This window comes from Mya arenaria, chromosome 5 (genome assembly GCF_026914265.1).
Source record: "Mya arenaria isolate MELC-2E11 chromosome 5, ASM2691426v1".
NCBI classification, from domain to species: Eukaryota; Metazoa; Mollusca; class Bivalvia; order Myida; family Myidae; genus Mya; species Mya arenaria.
Genome location: NC_069126.1, coordinates 53,078,839 through 53,099,815, shown reverse-complemented (window position 1 = coordinate 53,099,815; position 20,977 = coordinate 53,078,839). Strand labels below are relative to the sequence as shown.

Genomic DNA, 20,977 nt, shown 5'->3' with positions numbered 1-20,977 from the left:
TAGAAAATTATTGAATAATAATATATATAAAACGTTTTGTTCGAAAAAATAAAATAAGGAAGTGCTTCCATTATGTGGTACATCGAACCATTTTAATCATCGGCAAACACGTGTTGCGCTCCATGCGATTTTACGAAAGTTGTTCTAGCTATTAAAATATTAATAGGATGTTTTGTTGATGTTAAAAATAGTTATATAATGCAATGACATTATGTTTTTGGTTCTTCTTTTATGAATTATCGTGGATTACGCTAAGTTATTAAATTTTCGTAAACTTTTGCTATTAGAAACATATTGCCGTTTGCATTTTTAAGGCATTATCCAGTGAACACTCACTCAAACAGTATAAAAAGGAAAATTAATGTACATATAGTTTACGTTTGAGTAAAAATCCATCTATCTCAGTATAAAAATATTACAACAAGTATATAGCATTGACCATATAATGTACATAACAATAGCGCCATAAAAGCAGTATATCTAATGTATGCTAAACATTATGACTGTGATCAAATTAAGTAGAATTGTATATGTTTCGTTTAATTTCATGATTATCTTTCAGTGCATACCCAAGAATGCGAAAGGGTTTTTTCATTACCAGCCACACAACCTGTACTAAAATTCACTTTTGAACGTTCTCATGATGGAACTATTCAGCTTCTACAGCCAGAAAATAATCCCATCTTTGAAATTTCGTGCCTCGGTACTTTATGCTACAGTGATCAGTACTTAAACTGCAGCCTCGCACCGACTAGCGACATCGGTTCTGGCAACTTTCACATCAAACTCAACAGTTTTGGGAACGGGCAGCAAGGAATGTATAAATTTACCATTGGTGGAGGAACAACGGTGTTGAAATGCATCAATCTACACTTGCTAGGTGGGTGTTTAATTTAATGTTATGAAACAAACTCATTACATATTTCAATATCATCTTTGATTTTTATAATTAAGCATACAAATTATTAAGTAAGGTACGCTATTTAAATAAAATAACTTCGAAAATATGGTGTGTCAACACATATTGGTTGGTTAACTTCCAAGACCATTTTTTGAAAACATTGGCCAGATTTTCTTGTTGTATTTCTTCTTAAACATCCCTGATATTCATAGTCGTCAGTACCGTCAATTTACATTCCTAGTCAAAGTACGATGCCAATAAAACAATTAGAACGATTAAAATACTCGAGCAACGCCGAACCTGAATAGAAATGATGATTAAGTTGTGTGATAGTTTGTTTAATTATATTTCAAAGTTGTTTGATAATTATGAGTTCCATATTCATCAAATTCCTTTGAAGTGTAATTAACCCACCCTTCACACTATTGTTTCATCATCAATATTCAGACTCGGCATAGCTTTAGTGTTTTAATTCTTAGAGTCACACTCTCAGTTTTGACCAAAGCATTTGTTTATACTTGCATAGATAAATAAATTACAGGTTGCATTAGGCTCTTAAATATTTTTATCAACGTTTTGACTCATAACTTTGTTAGAATATATCCGACGCACTTACATACGTTATGTAAGATAGACATTTGAATGTTTGCCCAATTTATAAATTTTGTTTGTATGACTTACAAAAACAAATGGCACTATATGCTTACCGTGGAGCAGTGGATGTACGTATTCCCCGTCTCCAAACCGACCATACGCCTTACTGCTCCCATCACAATATTTTTTCTATGTATTATTTTATCATTTCCTACTTTTGTCATTATTTTTATGAAATAAATTGTAAGTTATAACCAGTCTCATTGATATTTAAAACATGTCATAATAAGTTTATAAATGTTTAAAAAGATATTCAAAACATAACTCTTGCTACACGTTCGATGTACATCAAATTGGCGCTATCAAAATCATAACTCCCGCAATAATCAAAGATAACATGTTCTTGAATGTGCGCAAATAAGGCATTTTTTCTTAAAATAGATTGGGATGTTTAATAATTGAATTAACTCATTTTTCTCAAATACCCGAAACTAGTATACAGTAGACATCACCTTTAGGTCAATTCAAGGGGAAATGCAATTCAAATATTAACGAAAACACCTTATATTTAAGATTTTCTTTCGTTTGTTTCTTTAAAAGTCATAGCATATAGTATATTTTCAACAGTGTTGGCAGTATTTATTTTTGTCAGTTTGACCCCTATTGTACCTTTCGGTGATTTTTATTGTTTTTTGCACTGCCGTTATTTTAACTGCAGAAGAAATTAAGCTTGACATTTAAACTGTTTTACAGATTTTGGTTTCCGTATTGCATAATCAAATAAATAATTGATAATGTAGTGTTCACAGAACAGGGTTGAATATTTCAAATATAACGTAACCAAACTGACATCTCGACGTTATGTTTGTCACGCGGTAATCGAATTAACGCTAATTAAATTACCTTTTTTTCTTAGCACTGCAGAAAGAGAAAATTTGCTGAATGATGTGAAAGATCTATCTCACTCGTGATCACAGAAATTATGTTTTCACTCTTTCTATTTTAACCTTACTTCAACAAATATACATCATTTACCTTGTTTACACAGAAACACTTTCAAACTTTCTGCAAACAATTATTTGTGCATACCTTTCGGTAAATTATGTTAACTTTAACATGATTAGTTAAATAAATGTGGACTTTTTAAATCGGCTTCAAGTTGACAAACAACAAAAACAATGTTAAGGCTAACAATAATGCCCGATGTCATTATTTCAACTTAAAACATGTTTCTATATATAATGGTTTGGACATCAGTTGAATGCGTCGTGAAAGTAAATACAGAATGTTTTCACAAAGCGCCATGGTGACGACCAAAAGTATATAATTAATAACATTATTATACCTCACTTGAATTCGCCGTTGTAAAATGAAATAAAGTCAACGATAGGGTTTCATATACGTAAAATTTGATAATAGATACATTTCTTGTTTGACATGTGCTTATTAAAATACTAGGCAGAATCATTTAAAGCATGATTCAACTGAATGGTATGATCTTAATGCGCGGTTAGAGCTTCAATACATTCAGGAATCTTAATCATTCGGTTATTTATATGTTTTATTTAGGATAAAATTCCGCTCAATTCTTTTTACTTTAAGAGATATATTCTATGAATATTACATATATTATGCACATATATTTCCGAAATAATTAAGTCAAAATGTATGCAAAAAGCTACAGAAACATGCTCGTAGCAAAATGTTTAAACATAAACCCTGTTTAGCGGCAATGGGCAAACGCCAAAGACATAGAACACAATATCACAAACAAGAAACATAGAACAGCACAAAACTCTACAAACAGCACAGTGCATAAATACTATATATATATAAATATAACTGGTATGTTTATCCAGAATTGTTAGGTACCGCCTTGGAACGGTCAGTAAAATGTAAATTTACTGGGGGTTTAAACCAGTTTATGTGCACAAACCTCACTCTTATTCCAACAATCCTTAATAAAGATAAAACGCAAAAGGTAAATCTTATCAAGGTATGCATTAACTGGAGGAAACTTATCAATAAAACAAATAATAATAAACGAAAAGGTAAACCCAAAGTACTTCTATGATTAGAGATCCCGACTCTATCTGCAGACGGAGGGAAACAGTTCAGAGCAGCTAATGCAAATATCTTTCAAAGATACGATGCAGTCATCGTAAGAAACTAAAAACATCACACACAGTCTGCCTTATAAAATAAAAGGTTTAAAACTGTGTGATCATAGAGTTTCATAATAAAAAGCATCATTGTACTAGAACTGGGAACAAATAAAGAAAAACATTAATAAAAACAAGAGCTGTCACAGTATGTGACGAATGCCCCCGAATGTGACATTGACCTACGAACAAGGTCAGTACATGACAAGTTGATCTTGCCTTTACGTGTCAAATACATATGGCAAGTTATTTTAAATTGCCTCTGAACATAAAAAATACCACCCATACGTGACAACCTACACTGTTATGTCCTTATATTCAGAATTCCCTTGTGAATAAACACTTAGTGTATCTTTCACCTTAGAGGTAGGGACATGGGTCTTGCACACGACACGTCGTCTTCGTATGTGGAACACATGTAGCAAGTTATTTTAAAATCTGTCCATACAAGAGAAAGTTACAGCCCGGACACGACAACCTATACCCTATGTCCTTGTATGCAGCACTCCATTTTGAATAAACACTAAGTGTGACCTTGACCTTTGAGGTAGGGACACGGGTCTTGCACGCGACACGTCGTCTTGGTATGTGGAACACATGTGGCAAGTTATTTTAAAATCTGTCCATACAAGGGAAAGTTACAGCCCGGACACGACAACCTATTCTCTATGTCCTTATATGCAGCACTCCATTGTGAATAAACACTATGTGTGACCTTGACCTTTGAGGTAGGGACACGGGTCTTGCACGCGACACGTCGTCTTGGTATGTGGAACACATGTGTCAAGTTATTTTAAAATATGTCCATACAAGAGAAAGTTACAGCCCGGACACGACAACCTATACCCTATGTCCTTGTATGCAGCACTCCATTGTGAATAAACACTAAGTGTGACCTTGACCTTTGAGGTAGGGACACGGGTTTTGCACGCGACACGTCGTCTTGGTATGTGGAACACATTTGGCAAGTTATTTTAAAATCTGTCCATACAAGGGAAAGTTACAGCCCGGACACGACAACCTATACTCTATGTCCTTATATGCAGCACTCCATTGTGAATAAACACTAAGTGTGACCTTGACCTTTGAGGTAGGGACACGGGTTTTGCACGCGACACGTCGTCTTGGTATGTGGAACACATGTGGCAAGTTATTTTAAAATCTGTCCATACAAGAGAAGGTTACAGCCCGGACACGACAACCTATACTCTATGTCCTTATATGCAGCACTCCATTGTGAATAAACACTAAGTGTGACCTTGACCTTTGAGGTAGGGACACGAGTCTTGCAGGCGACACGTCGTCTTGGTATGTGGAACACATGTGGCAAGTTATTTTAAAATCTGTCCATACAAGGGAAAGTTACAGAGCCGGACGGACGGACGGTGCGATTTTAATATGCCCACCTTCGGGGGCATAATAAAAGCGACTAGTATATGTTATTCTCTCCTTCCAAATGATTAGAAAACGTAAAATATTTGAAGAAAAAGAGGTCACAGCCAAAACACTCAGAGTCACCCAACACGTGTTCGCCAAAAAAGGTTTTAAAGATAACATGAATTAGCAAATTCTTCATAAAAATCAAAGCACTGAAAGTTTAGTTATGAAAGGATGCTATATTCAACCCAATACTTTGTTTCAGGTATTCATCTTCAAAAACAAGAAGGCAAGTGCTCTTCAAAATATTGCCTTTATATCCACGGTTTAAATAAAATCCAAGTAATTCATTAAGTCTATCTGCTCAACTACCTGCTGGAAACATTTTAATTTTTCGAATTTTCTTTAAAACATCACCATAAAAATCGGGATGAGCAATACTATCAGCAATGAGCGATTTAAGACTATTATTATACTTTGATATGAGATAATAATGACCATTAACACATTTTGAGAAAGTTTTCCTTAATTTAAAATATCTGAAACCCTGTTTTAGAAGTTTTTACGTCATAAGTTTACTGCGAGAACTGATTTTTTTACATCCGTACATATTCTAGCAAATCTCAATCACTATCTCAACTCGTCTTACCACGTAACATCAACAGTTATTCAAAATCGTTTGTAATTGTTTTACTTAAAATAAAACTGTATGGACTTTTTGTTGAAGATTCGAAAGAAAAACTATTCTACAGCCGAAATGTTTATTCTCTTCAACTCAGACATTGACGTCATTTCGCCCTACTAATTTAACGCCGAAAAATAGTCTTCATTGTTTATGACAAATGTGTCATAGCATTAAATATTTTCACATATTACGTTGTCATTCAATACAAAATGTTATAAAAGTCATTATTTTGTCCTCAGCTTGTTTTTATAAAAAAATGCATGTAATGAAAACCCATGTACAAATCTAAACCAAAGAAAGGATATATTACTTTACTTTCTTCAATATTTTAGATGATGTTTCGGGAAGGTTCATTTATTTTAATGGACATGATTCTGTCATTATAGGAAGGTCGTAAATCAAAAAGGCCTTTCTCATCAAAATAGTAGATTAATATATTTTTTATGGATAATTTGCCATCGTATGCGTGTGTCAAAGTTTATAAGCCATCTAAAGGGCATACTTCTTTCAATTGTTTTCGTATTTTAAAAATTAATCGAAAACTTAAAATACGTGTGTAAAGTTTCAAGATTGTAAGGGGTTTCTAGTTATGATGCATTTTATAATTTTATTTCCGGCAAATTTGTCCAAGGAAAAGTAAATCTTTCCAAACATGCATGCTTGCCTTTATCGAAATACGTTTTAAATTATTGAAGAATAATGGCAATAACTAAAAACTAAATATGTGGTACGATCTACGATTCATAACAGAGAATGAGAGAATATGTATGCTTAATACCGAAACAACAATCAGCATACATTACTACAGAAAATCAACGGGAGTGATATTTTTGTACAAAAATGAATGTTTTTATGTAGGGTTCAAATAACTTAATTTCATAAAGAACAAAAATAACTTTTAATAAAGATACTCACCATAAAAGAAAACATCAACAACTCAAGTATCATCATTTATCCATATAGAAACAAAAATGTTACATTCCAACAACATCATTTAATAATTGCGTTCATTAATCGAAAAAAATCAAGTATCCGTTGTCAAGCGTATACGTTTAAACGTCGTTTCAACCTAAAGTCCAAAGTTTGGATCTCACAACACATAAGGGATGGAATAGGTTTGGTTTGATACCACCATCCGTCGTCGGCTTGCATACACAGCACACAATCTCTTGATTTTTTCGATTAATGAACTCGTGTGCCATTACGTTTTACTCTCTACTTGATTAAACAATGTATGATATTATTAAGTCTAAAGGCAAGCAAACACGGTTTATCAAAATTTACGTTCAGGAATACGACGATGTTAATTCGTCCAATAATACTCACGATAATTTAATTTAGAATAAATCATTCGTGCATAAAGGTTATGAGAAGAAAACATGCATAATTATATTCTATCATCTATACCTATTTTTTTTGTTATATACTTTACTTTTGAACTTGTGTAAATGTGGATGAGATTGGAATTTATAGTTCATAATCCATCATTAGACATTGAGTAACCGTGTGTTCGACCTCTTCCAGGTGCGTGCGATAGAAACGAACATGACCTAAATGATCCAGTTTCTGCTTCTTTCTGAGTCAGTCACGACGTCACACAGACTTAAGACGGTTGCAATAATCATCGATGTCAACAATAGTCAATGATGAAAAAATAAATAAATATATAACACGCTTACTAACTAGACATGTTTTCCAACTAAGAAAATACCATCTATGTTTGTTATACATTTTCAAATAAAAGGAAACCAGCTTGCAGCTCTTATATAAAATTAAGCCATATTTAGCACTAAATATTTCATATTCACACCAATCATTACAAAACAGAACGTAAAGAGTATGACAATGAATGGTTGTACATGGACAATGTGCATGTATACAAAAACATATCTGTATTCATTCAGATTGAAAGAACAACGTCTTACATTAAAGTGCATTCGGATGCATTTTTAAAGAGTCAATTAGAATCTATAAGGATAGAACAAACTAAACATTGCACCATTCTATTCTTGGGGGACAAACCCTCACCCACTGTAATATTCGTTTTCTAGATTGCTCTCACATCCCGGCAGACGTGTAGTTTACGTTCTTTGACCTCATAAAAAGCTGCATATTTCTGTCAACATAATGATTTTTAAAAAAATATATCGTAATCGCAGGGAAAACTATACTTTCTAAAGATGAATCCAGGTGTAACAGATCCTTGAGATGCTCTTTGCATTATTTGAATTGTTGTGGAAAATGAATTTGTATGATTCAAAAGGCATATGTATGTGTTTGTCAAATCGATTCCATCAACTGAGAATACACCTAAAGCTTACAACCAAAAACAATCCTCACGAAAACACGAAGTTTATTTATGAAAAGCCGTTTTGAGAAATACACACTATACCTTCAAACATAAAATAACGAGTATCGAACCAGTTTGTATAATCTGATCAGTGATCTGGAGATGCCATAAATGATAACTACAGCTGCATTATTATCAGTTCACGATAATTGTTTCAAGGTCGGTATTAAATAGCAGATAACGCTAAGGCTGACTTCGTTAACAAATTACACTTGTTTACGTACGCCTGATTCATACTATGTTCAATGTTTACAAATGTATAAAAGCAACAGCCGGTATAAGATGCTGTATAATTATTTCTCTGGTGAAATATAATGATTTCGTTACTTTTTACAAATACATTTCACGTCTGGAGTGCCCTTCTTCCATTATCGTACTTTGTTTCAGGAATATTACCCGTTTGTTATTAGATAATATCAGGAAGAAAGAAACCAATACTCAAATTAATACAATGATCGCGTAATCAATAGAAAAACAAATGTTATATGTCTTTGTTTAAAGAGTTACAAAGCGCGATTTGATGTACAACAGGAAATTAAGAGGTGGTTTGGTACCAGCCGACCAATCTCAGACGAGAATAACCGTTTAATATTATGCATATATATATAGTAAATTCTTACAACAGAAATTCCGTTCTTCAAAAATGATAATCGTTTCACCCGTGGGATAATCACAACACATGAGGTGATTAGTGTAGATTTGCCCGACGATGACGTTCACGTGAACAACTGACATAATTTTCACGAAAATAAAAATGTCCGACGTGTGAGCAAAGCGATTTAAAATATCAGCAAATAAAAAGTAAAATAATATTGTCAATGCTACCGGGAACCGTTAACACGTTAACCAGACGTTTACATCCGGTGAAGGTCAAAAAGGCAGTCGGACGGAAGTGTTTTATTATAAAAAAATTGTTTTACGTATTCTGCTTTGATAAGTTAATTATTCCAGTGAAAAACCTGTCAAAAATCATCCGATGCAATAAATAGAGAATGGCAATAGTGTTGTCTTATTGCGAAAAAATGTAACGAAGGTTTTTATTTTTTTGGTGCCTATTACTCGTTTTTGCAATGCCTTTCAAAACCAATTTGTTAAATCTCCTCATGTTTTAATTTTGAGACCTTCTGCTAATCAAATCCTAAATGTTTTCGAAAATGTATTTGTTCAAGCCTGATCAAATCATTTATCCATTGACAAATAGTCAAATTAAATATAGACATAAATAAGGATTAGACATTTAAGTCATCGGTCAATTACTCGTCCTACTGGGCAATTATCAGTCAAAATCCATCGTCCCAACTTTATTTTTCTATAATTCATATATCCGACACACATATGTAAAACTGTTGCCAAATGTTCCAACGAACAAAGTATTAGCTCTTGTACTGGACTGAGTGCGTGTTTTAAATCTGCCAAAATATGAGAAAAAATGAAGTCATGTTTCGTTACACTCTCACTGTTTCAAACGTTGAGTTAAATATATAGGATATAACCAACCGGTTTGCTATTCAATAAACCAACAAAAACATAAACTACTGTTTCTTACCCATATACATTGCATACAGAAGTAGAAATCATGTCCGAATATCTAACTTCCTGATGCAAAGTTTTAGTATCGATATTTGATATAAGTATTCTTTTCATTTCTATCGTTATACATACAAGTCATACGAACTTGTTTTAAATGTCGTTAAGTTAACGTTACGGTTTTGCTTCACCTCGTTGATATTCAAAAGTTAAAAGTAAATGGCAGGGTCATCAATTTCGAGTAGACAAGTTCTTCATGATTTATAACGTTATTTTTCTGTTTTAAATTGAAAACCTACGCACATTGTGCGAATACTCCGGATTGGGGGAAGGTGATAAGGGGTCACTTAAAGAAGAATTGAACTAGAATTTAATCATAGTATCAATTGCAATAAATCTATTTCATTAATCAGCATCGTCTGGCGATTCCTTTTGCGAAAACATAGGCGAAAGCACAACATATCTTTATGTACACATTTTCTTTGAAACTTAACGTTTTTCCTCTAATACCACTGTAGGTCTTGGTCCTCACTAATTTTAACTGTGCGATTAAACGCGCGAAAATATGCATGCGAACGTTAACGAACATTTAAGAATAAAAATAGTGCAGTAGTGTGTATATATACTATGTGTTTGATGTTTCCTTATCGATGACTATCGTACATATCGTAACCTCAGCAGTTCAACCGCAATAAAAAGGAAATAACAAAGTCGTTTCCCATAAGGACATAAAAGTTATGGTTATTTTTTTAAAGAACTCTACAGGTTGTATCGTTTATTCTTAGGTACACCCAATACTCCCAGCATAAGCCCGAACAGAGTGCCTCATGAAGATGAAAAAGTGACATTGACGTGTCGAAGTACATCTACAACTGATCCCCCGGGACACGGCTTGGTGATGCGTTACGCCTGGACCAAAGATGGAATTACATTATCATCAGGGGGAAGGTTCACCTTACTACCCAATACCGCCGCTATGTTGACCATATCCAACGTCAAACAGAGTGACGAACTGTCACAGTTCACGTGTACGGCTACGGAAGAAATGGGCCTGCCATCTGACAGCAGCGCAGCCTTCCAGATCACCATTTATTGTAACGATTATAAGTTAATTTACAACGATTGCGTTTGAAATTTGTAATTTATGATAGTACTTATACAATACATCCTGCTTTTACATGCATAATAATTTGTCTGAACCGTTTCACATTCATATATATTTACTTTCAGACGGTCCCAATAATATGGCCTTTAACTCAACCGGCGATTCTATTGCCCTACGTGAAGGGGATAGATTTTCTTCAATAGCGTGTGTTGCAGATTGCAAGCCTTCATGCACCTTCAGATGGACGAAGGGTCAAACTTCTGTGAGCACTTCAGCAGTACTGGACCTCGGTGTCGTTAGTAGAGATGACCAAGGAGAATACACATGTACTGCTACTCATTCCGTCTATACGGTGTTTACTGATACCAAGCCGTATCCAATCACTGTCATATGTAAGCGGTAGTTTTAATTGGTTACATTTCATCGAAATAAATGATAGTTTTAAATGACATCAATAGTTTGGATTCTATTGTTTATAATAAATAAAAGTACATACAATATACCTTATAAAAAGCAATCCTGTCTGTTAAAGTATGTTTGAGATGCTAAAGCCATGATCTTGAAAAATGTACGTATTAAAGATATCCAGTATTGTTTCAACGTACGTTTCGTCGGCCTCTTGTCCTGTTGTGCTTGTAATACCTTGAGTAGTAGTAGTATTTTCAAGTGTTTAATCAAATTGTGTAAAAATATCCAGCACCATTCCAATTGCACGCTATGATGAAATAAGTGAAAAGAACAGAATTTGTGGCCACCTGGTGGCGTATTGCATACGAATATAAAGTAAAAATAGTGTTTGGGAAAACAATTGATAAGAACAAATGATAAAACACTGTGTATATCCCGTATTATGGACAAAAAACCTCGGTAATACTTTATATTGTCCATAAAACGCGATAAATACCTCACTTTTTTACACATCAACTTCCATTTTCCTAAATGAACGGTCCTTCGGCAATTGCGATTATCATCCGATGAAAGCAACATCTTCGGATATGCTCGGATCGTAAATGATCGCGTATAATTATTCATGTACATTGAACATTGTTTATCTTGTTATTGCTTTTATTGTGTCAGCAGGCCACGAAAAACGTAAATCAATATGTTCAATGTGTTCATGTATGACTTGTTTAACTATTCTTTTCACTAGTGTTTCAATTTTATGTTAAAAACTAACTATGACGTTATTTGTTTTTTCCCGCGTTGTTATGACATCATATGACAAATTATTTCCGGTTACGGTCGGGTCTTTTTTCTTACAGAACGGGTGTGAAAGAATAACTGAAAGGTTTTCTTAAATGACATAAAGTATTTTTTAAACAAGTCTTGAAACAAATAATGAACTATTAGTGTAAATATAAGTAATGAATTGCGTTAATTGCGTGATTGATGTCCTTTGGACTCTACCCATCTTAACCAGCCCAACCGCGTTCATATCCCGATAATGACACCAATCACGCAATCAATTCCTGAAATGAGTTTAAATATGCTTGATATTGTAACTTTTATTTAAATATTTAGATAATATTACCTGAGGTTGTTCATTTGCTATTTGACTGTACTCAATATCGTTGAATTATTGGAAAACATAATTATGTATTTATCTCTAATCTGAGCCGACGTAGCACAAATGCACGATGAAGGCAATTTTTGCAGCAAATGGAGTATGACTGTAATAAAGGGATCTTGATTTACTTATCAATATGTTAGTCCCCAATCCGGAATAGTTTTGAACCAATACCAGCAGGGGCAGGTCCAAAGTTGTACGTTTATTTGAGGGTGTTCACTGGGAATTTAGCGTGTGCCCGTCCAAAATATGAAAGAGATTTAATGGTCATGCCCTACAATCAATTAGTTCATAGTCATTAATACACAGACGGAAAGTATTCAGAATAACCTAAATAACTTATAATTGAATAAAAAACGATAATAAATTTACAGATGGTCCAGACACGGTATCCCTATCACCTCCTTCAACAATATATACGAAGAGCGAGCATGACCCCCTAGGAGAAATATTCTGCTCTGCAGTTTGTACTCCCGAATGTGCGTACACTTGGTCAAAAGATGACACTTCCGAAACGTTACGGAACAATGCAATCTTAAATCTTGGTCAACTTTCAAGACAAGAGGCAGGGTCGTATATCTGTACTGCTACAAACCCTAGCTCATCCGCAACACGAAATGGTTCCACTGTGGTTGTGGAGGTCATATGTAAGTCATGTTTTTGATACACTTATATTACTTTGAATTCTCGTTTTTAGATACCTATATGCAAATAACTTTCAAGATGCTATTAAATGGTTTTAGATGACAAAATTAGGTCATTTGGAAAATCTTATGCATAACGTGCTTAAAAAGTAACTTTTTTATGCGGCGGTTTTTAACAACACAAGAATTACCCAACTTGTTTGGTGGTTTGGATGAAGTGGCAGTGCGTTCATAAAGAACAACTTTTTCCTAATAATTCATTTAACAAGATTTAGTTCATGTGTCCCTTTTCGATGAATCATCTCGATCCCGCTATACTTTTGAGAAACATTAAGAATTTCATTTACCATAAACCAGTTTTAATATTTAAAACATATTACACCAAATTTATTTCCTATATATTTCTACTGTTCACAAGCATCCGATATCAACTTAATGTCAGCTGTCATTTTTCTGCGGAACACTTACATCGGGCAACATTATAGATAATCCCGCGCAATATCGTCATTTTCAAAATGCATCGGAAGTGACTTTACGACAGTTTACAATACATTTTACATTTCATTCACCCGAAATACATAACGAAAGACGTAACAACTAAAATTGAAATTTCTTTCTGGCTAGTTTTCAAAGTTTCCAAATTTGCGAAAATATATTCGAACATAAATTTCAGGTGAAATTTTAATGTTTTTAACATTTTTATAAAAAAAGTTATTGAAAATATCAGAATCTATCTGCATTCGTTCAATCTGCACTACGCAATATTACTACGCTCCAGAATTCGTGTACAATTGTTCATATAAATTCCTAAGTTACACGGTGCAAAGTTGCTAAGGCCATTGCTAGAATGTTAAAAGTTTTGAATGTACTGATGTTTGTACGTGTACAGACAAAATTATTAAAGCTTAGGTTTGTATAAATCAAACCAATTAAAAAACAATACATGCATACAATAATTATGCTTATTCCAAACGCAGCAACTTGGTTGTAGTGTTAGTATTTATGACCACACACTGTCCTAGCATTGAATGATAAATGTAGGCTAGCCTCAGATTTTAAAATCTCACAAAAATATACTATGAATTAAATGCATTTTTACTTTCATAATTGAAGAGAAACATATACAAAGTTCAAACAAGTTAAGCGATCACCTAAACATACACAGTTACAATAAATACGAAGGACACATTCATCATTCATATGACAGAGGCTTTGACCAGTTGTACTTTTAAACTGCATTAAAGAGTATGGTTATGCATATTTATTCAAAATCCGAACAATGCCGATTCAATATATTTTATTTAAGTCTTATTCTTAACATCCTCAACATAGCTTTTGCTATAATAAACGCTACAATTATGAAATAAACTTTTTGTTGTTGTTGAATTACATTCCGTGTTACTCATTATGCAAAGAAGTCGATTGAACTAATGCTTTAAATACTACTTGCACGGAATATAAGCTGTAGATAATGGTACATTTTCATTGCCAAACTAGTCTCCGCCTGGTAATGCTCGTAAGTATAGGATTAAGTATTAAAGAAAGTTATAAACATGCTTAAAAGACAATGGAATAATGCCAAAATTATTTACGCTTTTGATTCAATGTTTAACATAAAATTGATGATGCATTATCTTTCATTAGACTGTTTTGTTTTCTTGTTGAAGAAGTCATAGAATTGTCACAGACCTGTAGTTTTTCATTAAAATATTGGTCTCGCAAAACATTAACATTGACTTAAACTCGATAACACATTTTCGAATTCTGTTAAAGGTTTCGACAAAAACGATACTAAATATGTAACCTGTGATAATGGAAACACATGTTCGCAGGGCACATAGCATAATAATGAATTGATTCAACAACTAGGGACCGTTTGTAGTCCTGCTTACGTTTTGATGAATTCAATCCATACAAATCTTTCGACTTAACGTATTGATAATATGAACTAATTCACACAAGTTGGCCTGCATGTACTTCTTTAAACAGTGACCAGTATGAAACGAACAAATGAAACTCGTTTTAAGATATACACATGCGGGTGATTTACTTAGTACTGTCCAGCGAGAGCTCGTTGAAGGTGGTGCCTTATTTCACATTATGACATAACCAAATATGTTTCTTTATAACGCGAACCTATTGATACTTATCAGTTAAAGAGCATCCGATAAGTTTTGATGTGTGTGTGTGGGGGGGGGGGGGGGGGTAATTGCTTGTTCGTTTACTTTGAAAGAGCACTTTCACTGTGTTGTTGAGCATCTCAGACATTAACAGCCAATATCATTTTAGGCAAACCCCTGAAAAGACTTCATTTACATGATACATCTAAAATAACGTCACGTAATAAAGTATCCAATACATATGAGTTTAACCTAGACAAGGGCTAGCTACTTGAACATTTATTTTCCACTTGTCCCTCCAAAATATGCGAAACACGCAAAGGATTATACAGTTTTAGCGTCAAAAATAAGGGGTAAATGCACTCATTCTTCCGCGCAAATAAATTGCACTCTTAGCGCAGTAAAAATACGCTCCAGATCTCGAGTCTGATTTTAAATGAAAAAGCCTCATAAAAACCATTGTGAATGCAGCGTATTAATATCATTTTACTCTAGACGGTCCTGATGCTGTGACATTAAATGTACCAAGCGTCTACTCAGTATCAGAAGAAGCCACCGTCAGTAACATAGAATGTTCAGCCGACTGTTGGCCAGGTTGTGTCTTCACTTGGACTAACGTGACAGGAAGTCAATTAATCAGTTCCTCAAACGTCCTGGTGTTTGGGAGAGCGGATCGCTACGACGCTGGTGATTACAGTTGCTTGGCAAAGAACTCTGCAAATCAGTTGTCTGGAGAGGCAGAAAAACACTTCACCCTTCGTGTTCAATGTATGTTTTAATTAAAATTATAAACCTTATTAACACTCGAGATCGTTTTGTGTGTTCTACTAATTATTACGAGTTCTCCGAATTAATCAAATTGATCATTAGCAACCTTCTGATTGAATTAATGAGTTTATTAGACATGTAAACTGGCACTTTATTAATCACGGTTTTAGTTAAGGATTTTGCTGAGATTAGTTGAGTGTAACTTTTATTATTACATGATGTCCTTAGGTGTATAGCATAAGGACACATAACTTATATGTGTTCAGAAATGTTCAACACCTGCCTCCAAAACATATATTGTAGTTTAAAACATATGATGCTTATGTGTCCAACATATAGGTTATGTAGTGTAGATCAAGTAATACAAATCTACAGGGACAGGCCAAGTATTAAGCAAATATAATTCATACATCCGTTGGAACACTTGTAGGTGTAAGAGTTAAGCACTTGCTTCGAATGACATCTTCTCCTTAACCACCTGCCTTATTTGTAACTCAACCAGAGTTATGTATGGATTAAACCGCAGTGGAATGTTCCTTGGATTGTGCCTTTTCAAAATTGTTTAAAGAAACGAATTTTATTCAGAACTCTTGTTGTCTTGGCAAGCAAATGCTAAAACTTGAGAAATATTATTTAAAAACCATTAGGCATAGGGCTTAATTATTAGGTGCGTAATGTTGTCTAGTAGTCCTCTACCAAGATTTTTGAATTACACCCCTGGGGTCCGTTGTCTGTCATCAATTGCTTCAAACGACATAACCGCTTATTCATTTAGATGAAACTTTATTGGGACGTTCCTTAGATGGTGCCTTTTAAAAATTGTTCAAATAAATGAATTGCATGCAGATCTCTGGTTACCAACAAATCCTTTTGACAAAAAAGCTAAGGTATTAAGTGTGTAACGTTTTCTTGTGGTCTTCTACTAAGATTGTTCGAATAATTACCATTGGCCATGCTCCGGGGGTCACCTATTTACACATGCTATATAGGTAAATCTTTGCAAATCTTCTCATCCGAAGCAGCTACGCCTAGACTGTTGATATTTGGTATGTATCGAATGGTGGTCAACTACCTACATCGTCAAAACCCGGGGGTCACCTGTTCTTTAAAGAGATATATAGGAAAGGTGAAAAAAGACCATGATCTTAGATATTTGGTATGAAACATTGTCTACTGGTCCTCCATCAAAAATGTTTAAATAATATTTCTTATTTTACAGAGCAATTAAATAAGGAGCATACACACATTCGCATTGGACAATAATGGGCAATCATATCCCTTTTGTTGATAAAAAGCATTTGCAATATTTCTGAAATGTCTTTATACATACTAACTATGTATTGAGGCTCAGTGGTCGTTCAAGCGTTTTAAAAAAAGAAATATATTTACAATTTTGGTCCAAGATATTATTGTAATCCACGTGTTTTCACCATTGCATTGATGTTGTTTGTTTTATATTTGGAAATAGATAATCAAGAAACCATTATACATTGTTGATTGGGTAGTCTTGGTCATTTTGACACAAATTTATATCAATATTATCAACGGACTTTTCCGTTAAATCGGCGTTAAATAGTAAACGCCTTTTGACTTAAAGTCTGATAAAATCTTCTTTCTTAAAATTTAGTCAACCCTTTATTACCACAAAATATCTCTCGAAGGATGTACGTTTTTAACCCTGAAAAAGACTTTTTTTCTAAACAAAATTAGACCTGTAAAACATTTGAATTTGGTGCTTTCCCCTACAACTTTTTCGCTGTGGCAAGCCCTTAATTTACATTTGATTTAGCAATTACTATTATTGTTGCTCAAATGTTTAAGATTATATTTACTAAGGGTAGAACTTTGAATGTTTATTGTTCATACCAAATGTGAACCATTCAAGTTTGTAAGCATATGTGTACACATATTTCGAATTCATATATCTGTCATTCATATAAGTGTTATTTTCACTTCTACACTTATGGATTACTATTTAAAAGTAAATTGGTATCCAAAAATAGTTTAAATTTTAATACAAGCTATTGTTTTTAGCAAAAAAAAAACATTTCTTTGTGTTCAAAATGGTAATATAACTTGGTTAATTAAGTTAACACAATGTTTTGTAAATTACGTTGTAGGGTTGAAACGAAGAGTAACCTTGTCTGAGATGTTTAAATAGATGCATGTTTTATATACTAAACATACACACTTGATTGTATGTTATTTTACTTAAATGTTAACTGTTAACAAACGGATTGATATTACATCCCTGTTTCATTTTGCAGACGCACCTGAAGTTTTTATAAGCATGTCGAATATCTTATGGACGGAAAACACCCCGCTCGACCTTCGGTGCAAGGCGTCAGGTGAACCAGATATTTACAACTTTACCGGCTTTGTACAGCGAGTCGTAGATGTGGTGGTCCCCAACAGTCACATACAGAGCCCGGGGGTTAGGGATAGCATATCTGTCAACATTCCCTCTCTCCAACTTCAGGATACAGGGATTTATGATTGCTATGTTCATAATGGAGTTCCTGGTGTAAACAAACAACTCGTTCAAACTGCTTCACAAAGGATCGATGTCCAAGGTATAGTTTATTGTTTTAATGGAAATTATAGGAATGGAGAGTTCAATGGAAATTTATCATATATTTTTATATTAGTTGTTTGGATTAAACGGTATTTATTTCAAAAAGCATTATAAGGATATACAAAGTTATGCATAATCAATGATAAATGGTTTTTTTGAGGTAATAACAAATATAAACAAGTGAAATGTGCACAAAACAAAATAATTTGGACAGAATTCAGGTATTTTGGTAGCTTGTACTATGCTTTGTTTCTGTCACTCTTTCAAGCTGCTTATAATAGTGTAAATGTTAAATTATTTGCATATTTATGATACAATATTATTTAATGGATAATATGAAAGGTGAATGACAAATGTATGAAGTAGTTGGTAGTAAAATGCGCTTGAAGTATGAAAGAGAGTTAGGTAAAGAGCAGGAGGGGGGAATATATAGGTCAGGTCAGTTGTTCTAATTTATCTGAGCAAGACTGAAAACGTTTAGTTTGGCGAATGAAGTGTTGAATGCGATTGTATATCGTTGAGTTTGTCTGGTCAGTGGCGTTTTTGGATTCAAAGGATAGATTTTGAAGTGACATAGGCCTAATAGCAGGAAATGGTTGACCAATTTCGCCACATTGGCTATTGATAATATTTTTAGAGAACTAATGTTCGTTAAGATTACTTCTGTGCATCCGCATCCTTGCATTGGTGACACTAAATATGCGTTCACCCTCATAATAGGAATTAGGAACTGATTGTTTATTCTTGTTAAGGTTGAAATTGAATGAGGGCAAGAATGGAGAGGAACGAACTGTTTCCGGAAGTGCACTTCACGACGATATTGAAGTTGGTAGAAATGATTTCAAAAGCGATTTAGTTTTGTAAGAAATATTATACGATGGTTAACAGAATTCCGAAGATAATAAGAGGTTGTATCACCAACTTGGGATGGAATAAGGGAGGTGAGATAGGCTGGCTTAAGATGATGAAACATCGTGTTATACCGGACATGATTCGCGCTGCCTCATGCTTCTTTAGGTTTTCTTCATCAGCTTGCGTAGGAATTCCCAAACAACATCTGCATATTCTAAAATTGGTTAAATAAATGTTTTATATAACACTTCTAGCGACCTGCGATCAAGGACGTATTTGAATGATCGCATGAGGTAAATACGTTGCCAGGCCTTGGTTTTGACGGACATAATATGTTCATGCCATGAGCAGTTATTGAAGAATGTGACGCCCAGATGTTTGTGAGCAGTAACTTCCACTATTTTAACATTATCCATAAAGATGGTGGATGTTCCTGTCTTTTTGTTATTCGAGAGATGAGAAGTTATTCAGTTTTCGCTGTGTTGAATGATATAAGCCACCTTTCTGCCCACATATGTATCTTTTTCATGTCACCATTTAGTTGCTGAGCAGCAAAAAAGGGCTCATCGAAAATGATACATGGTAGTATTACCTGCAAAAAGACGTATCGGTGATTTTATTTCACGAACGATATCATTTATGTAGACAAGAAAGTGTAAGGATCCAATGATTGAACCTTGCGGAAGTCCGGCAGATATTGAAACCTTATCTGACATTGTACAAGACATGACAACATAGTGTTTTCTTTCACTGAGATAATCAGTAAGCCATTATAAAATGGAACCGGAAATACCACTCTCTCGAATTGTGAAAATGAGAGCTTTATGCCATACGTGATCAAAGGCTTTAAGATGTCGCAGAATACTGCCCTTACTTCTTTACCCTCATCTAGAGCGAGGCAGTATGAGTGAAAGATAGATAGAAGCTGATTAACAGTGGAGTCCTTTGGAACAAAGCCTGACTGAAATGGTGTTAGGAAGTCGTTATGACGGAATAATTGAACATGTAGTTCTTTCTAGTACCTTGCTCAACAGGGATATTGGACGGTAAATACTGACGTCTTGGAGATCTGACTTCTTAACAATCGCACAGACATAAGCCAGTTTTCACTGGTTAGGTACCTTATCAGAACGAAGAGAGTAATTAAAAGGTCTCGAAGGGGCTGTGAAATTGCGGTTGCTCTCTCCCTTAGAACATAACTGTTTACAGAGTCCGCTTCTGTTGCCTTGCCAGTCTTCCGAACCTTTATTGAGTCAAGAACATCTTGATTGGAAATATCAACATCCTGCAGGGAAAGGACATCATAAACAACGGGAAGAGGTCTGTTAGGTATAGTAAGAAGGGTCTGTGATAACAATGTTTGATTCGTAGACGGTGCCATTGTAGGATGAGAGGGGGAGTGTGCTTTGATACCGACGAAGGAATAATAATTTGTTTAATAGTTTTCCAAAAGTCTGTTAAGGAGAAGGTATTATCCCGTAGTATCGAAGCAAGATTTTCATAACGTGTTTGCATTGCAGTTCTTATTATATGGTTGGCATGATTGCGTATCGTTTTTAAGATCGCCGGAAGTGTTCATTGTTCGAGAGTCTGGCTCTTTTGTATGCTATTTGTCTTTGGCGATTAACTTGCGAATTTCAATATGAAACCATGGGTGTCCTGAGTGCGAATCGTAATAAACTTTGACGATATTATACCTATTTCACAAAATTCCATAAGTTTATTAGTAAAATGATTAGCGTACATATAG

At 34.2% G+C, this 20,977-nt stretch overlaps 1 protein-coding gene across 1 annotated transcript in view; it reads left to right on the top strand.

Annotated features, from left to right (window-relative positions):
- Positions 1 to 20,977, top strand: part of LOC128233700 (hemicentin-1-like) — a 47,781-nt gene that overhangs the window by 3,911 nt on the left and 22,893 nt on the right. Inside the window, exons 2-7 of the mRNA XM_052947504.1 lie at positions 563 to 880; positions 10,382 to 10,690; positions 10,827 to 11,093; positions 12,643 to 12,915; positions 15,528 to 15,800; positions 18,068 to 18,373. Coding sequence (XP_052803464.1) covers positions 563 to 880; positions 10,382 to 10,690; positions 10,827 to 11,093; positions 12,643 to 12,915; positions 15,528 to 15,800; positions 18,068 to 18,373 — 1,746 coding nt within the window. The remainder of the gene's footprint in view (positions 1 to 562; positions 881 to 10,381; positions 10,691 to 10,826; positions 11,094 to 12,642; positions 12,916 to 15,527; positions 15,801 to 18,067; positions 18,374 to 20,977) is intronic.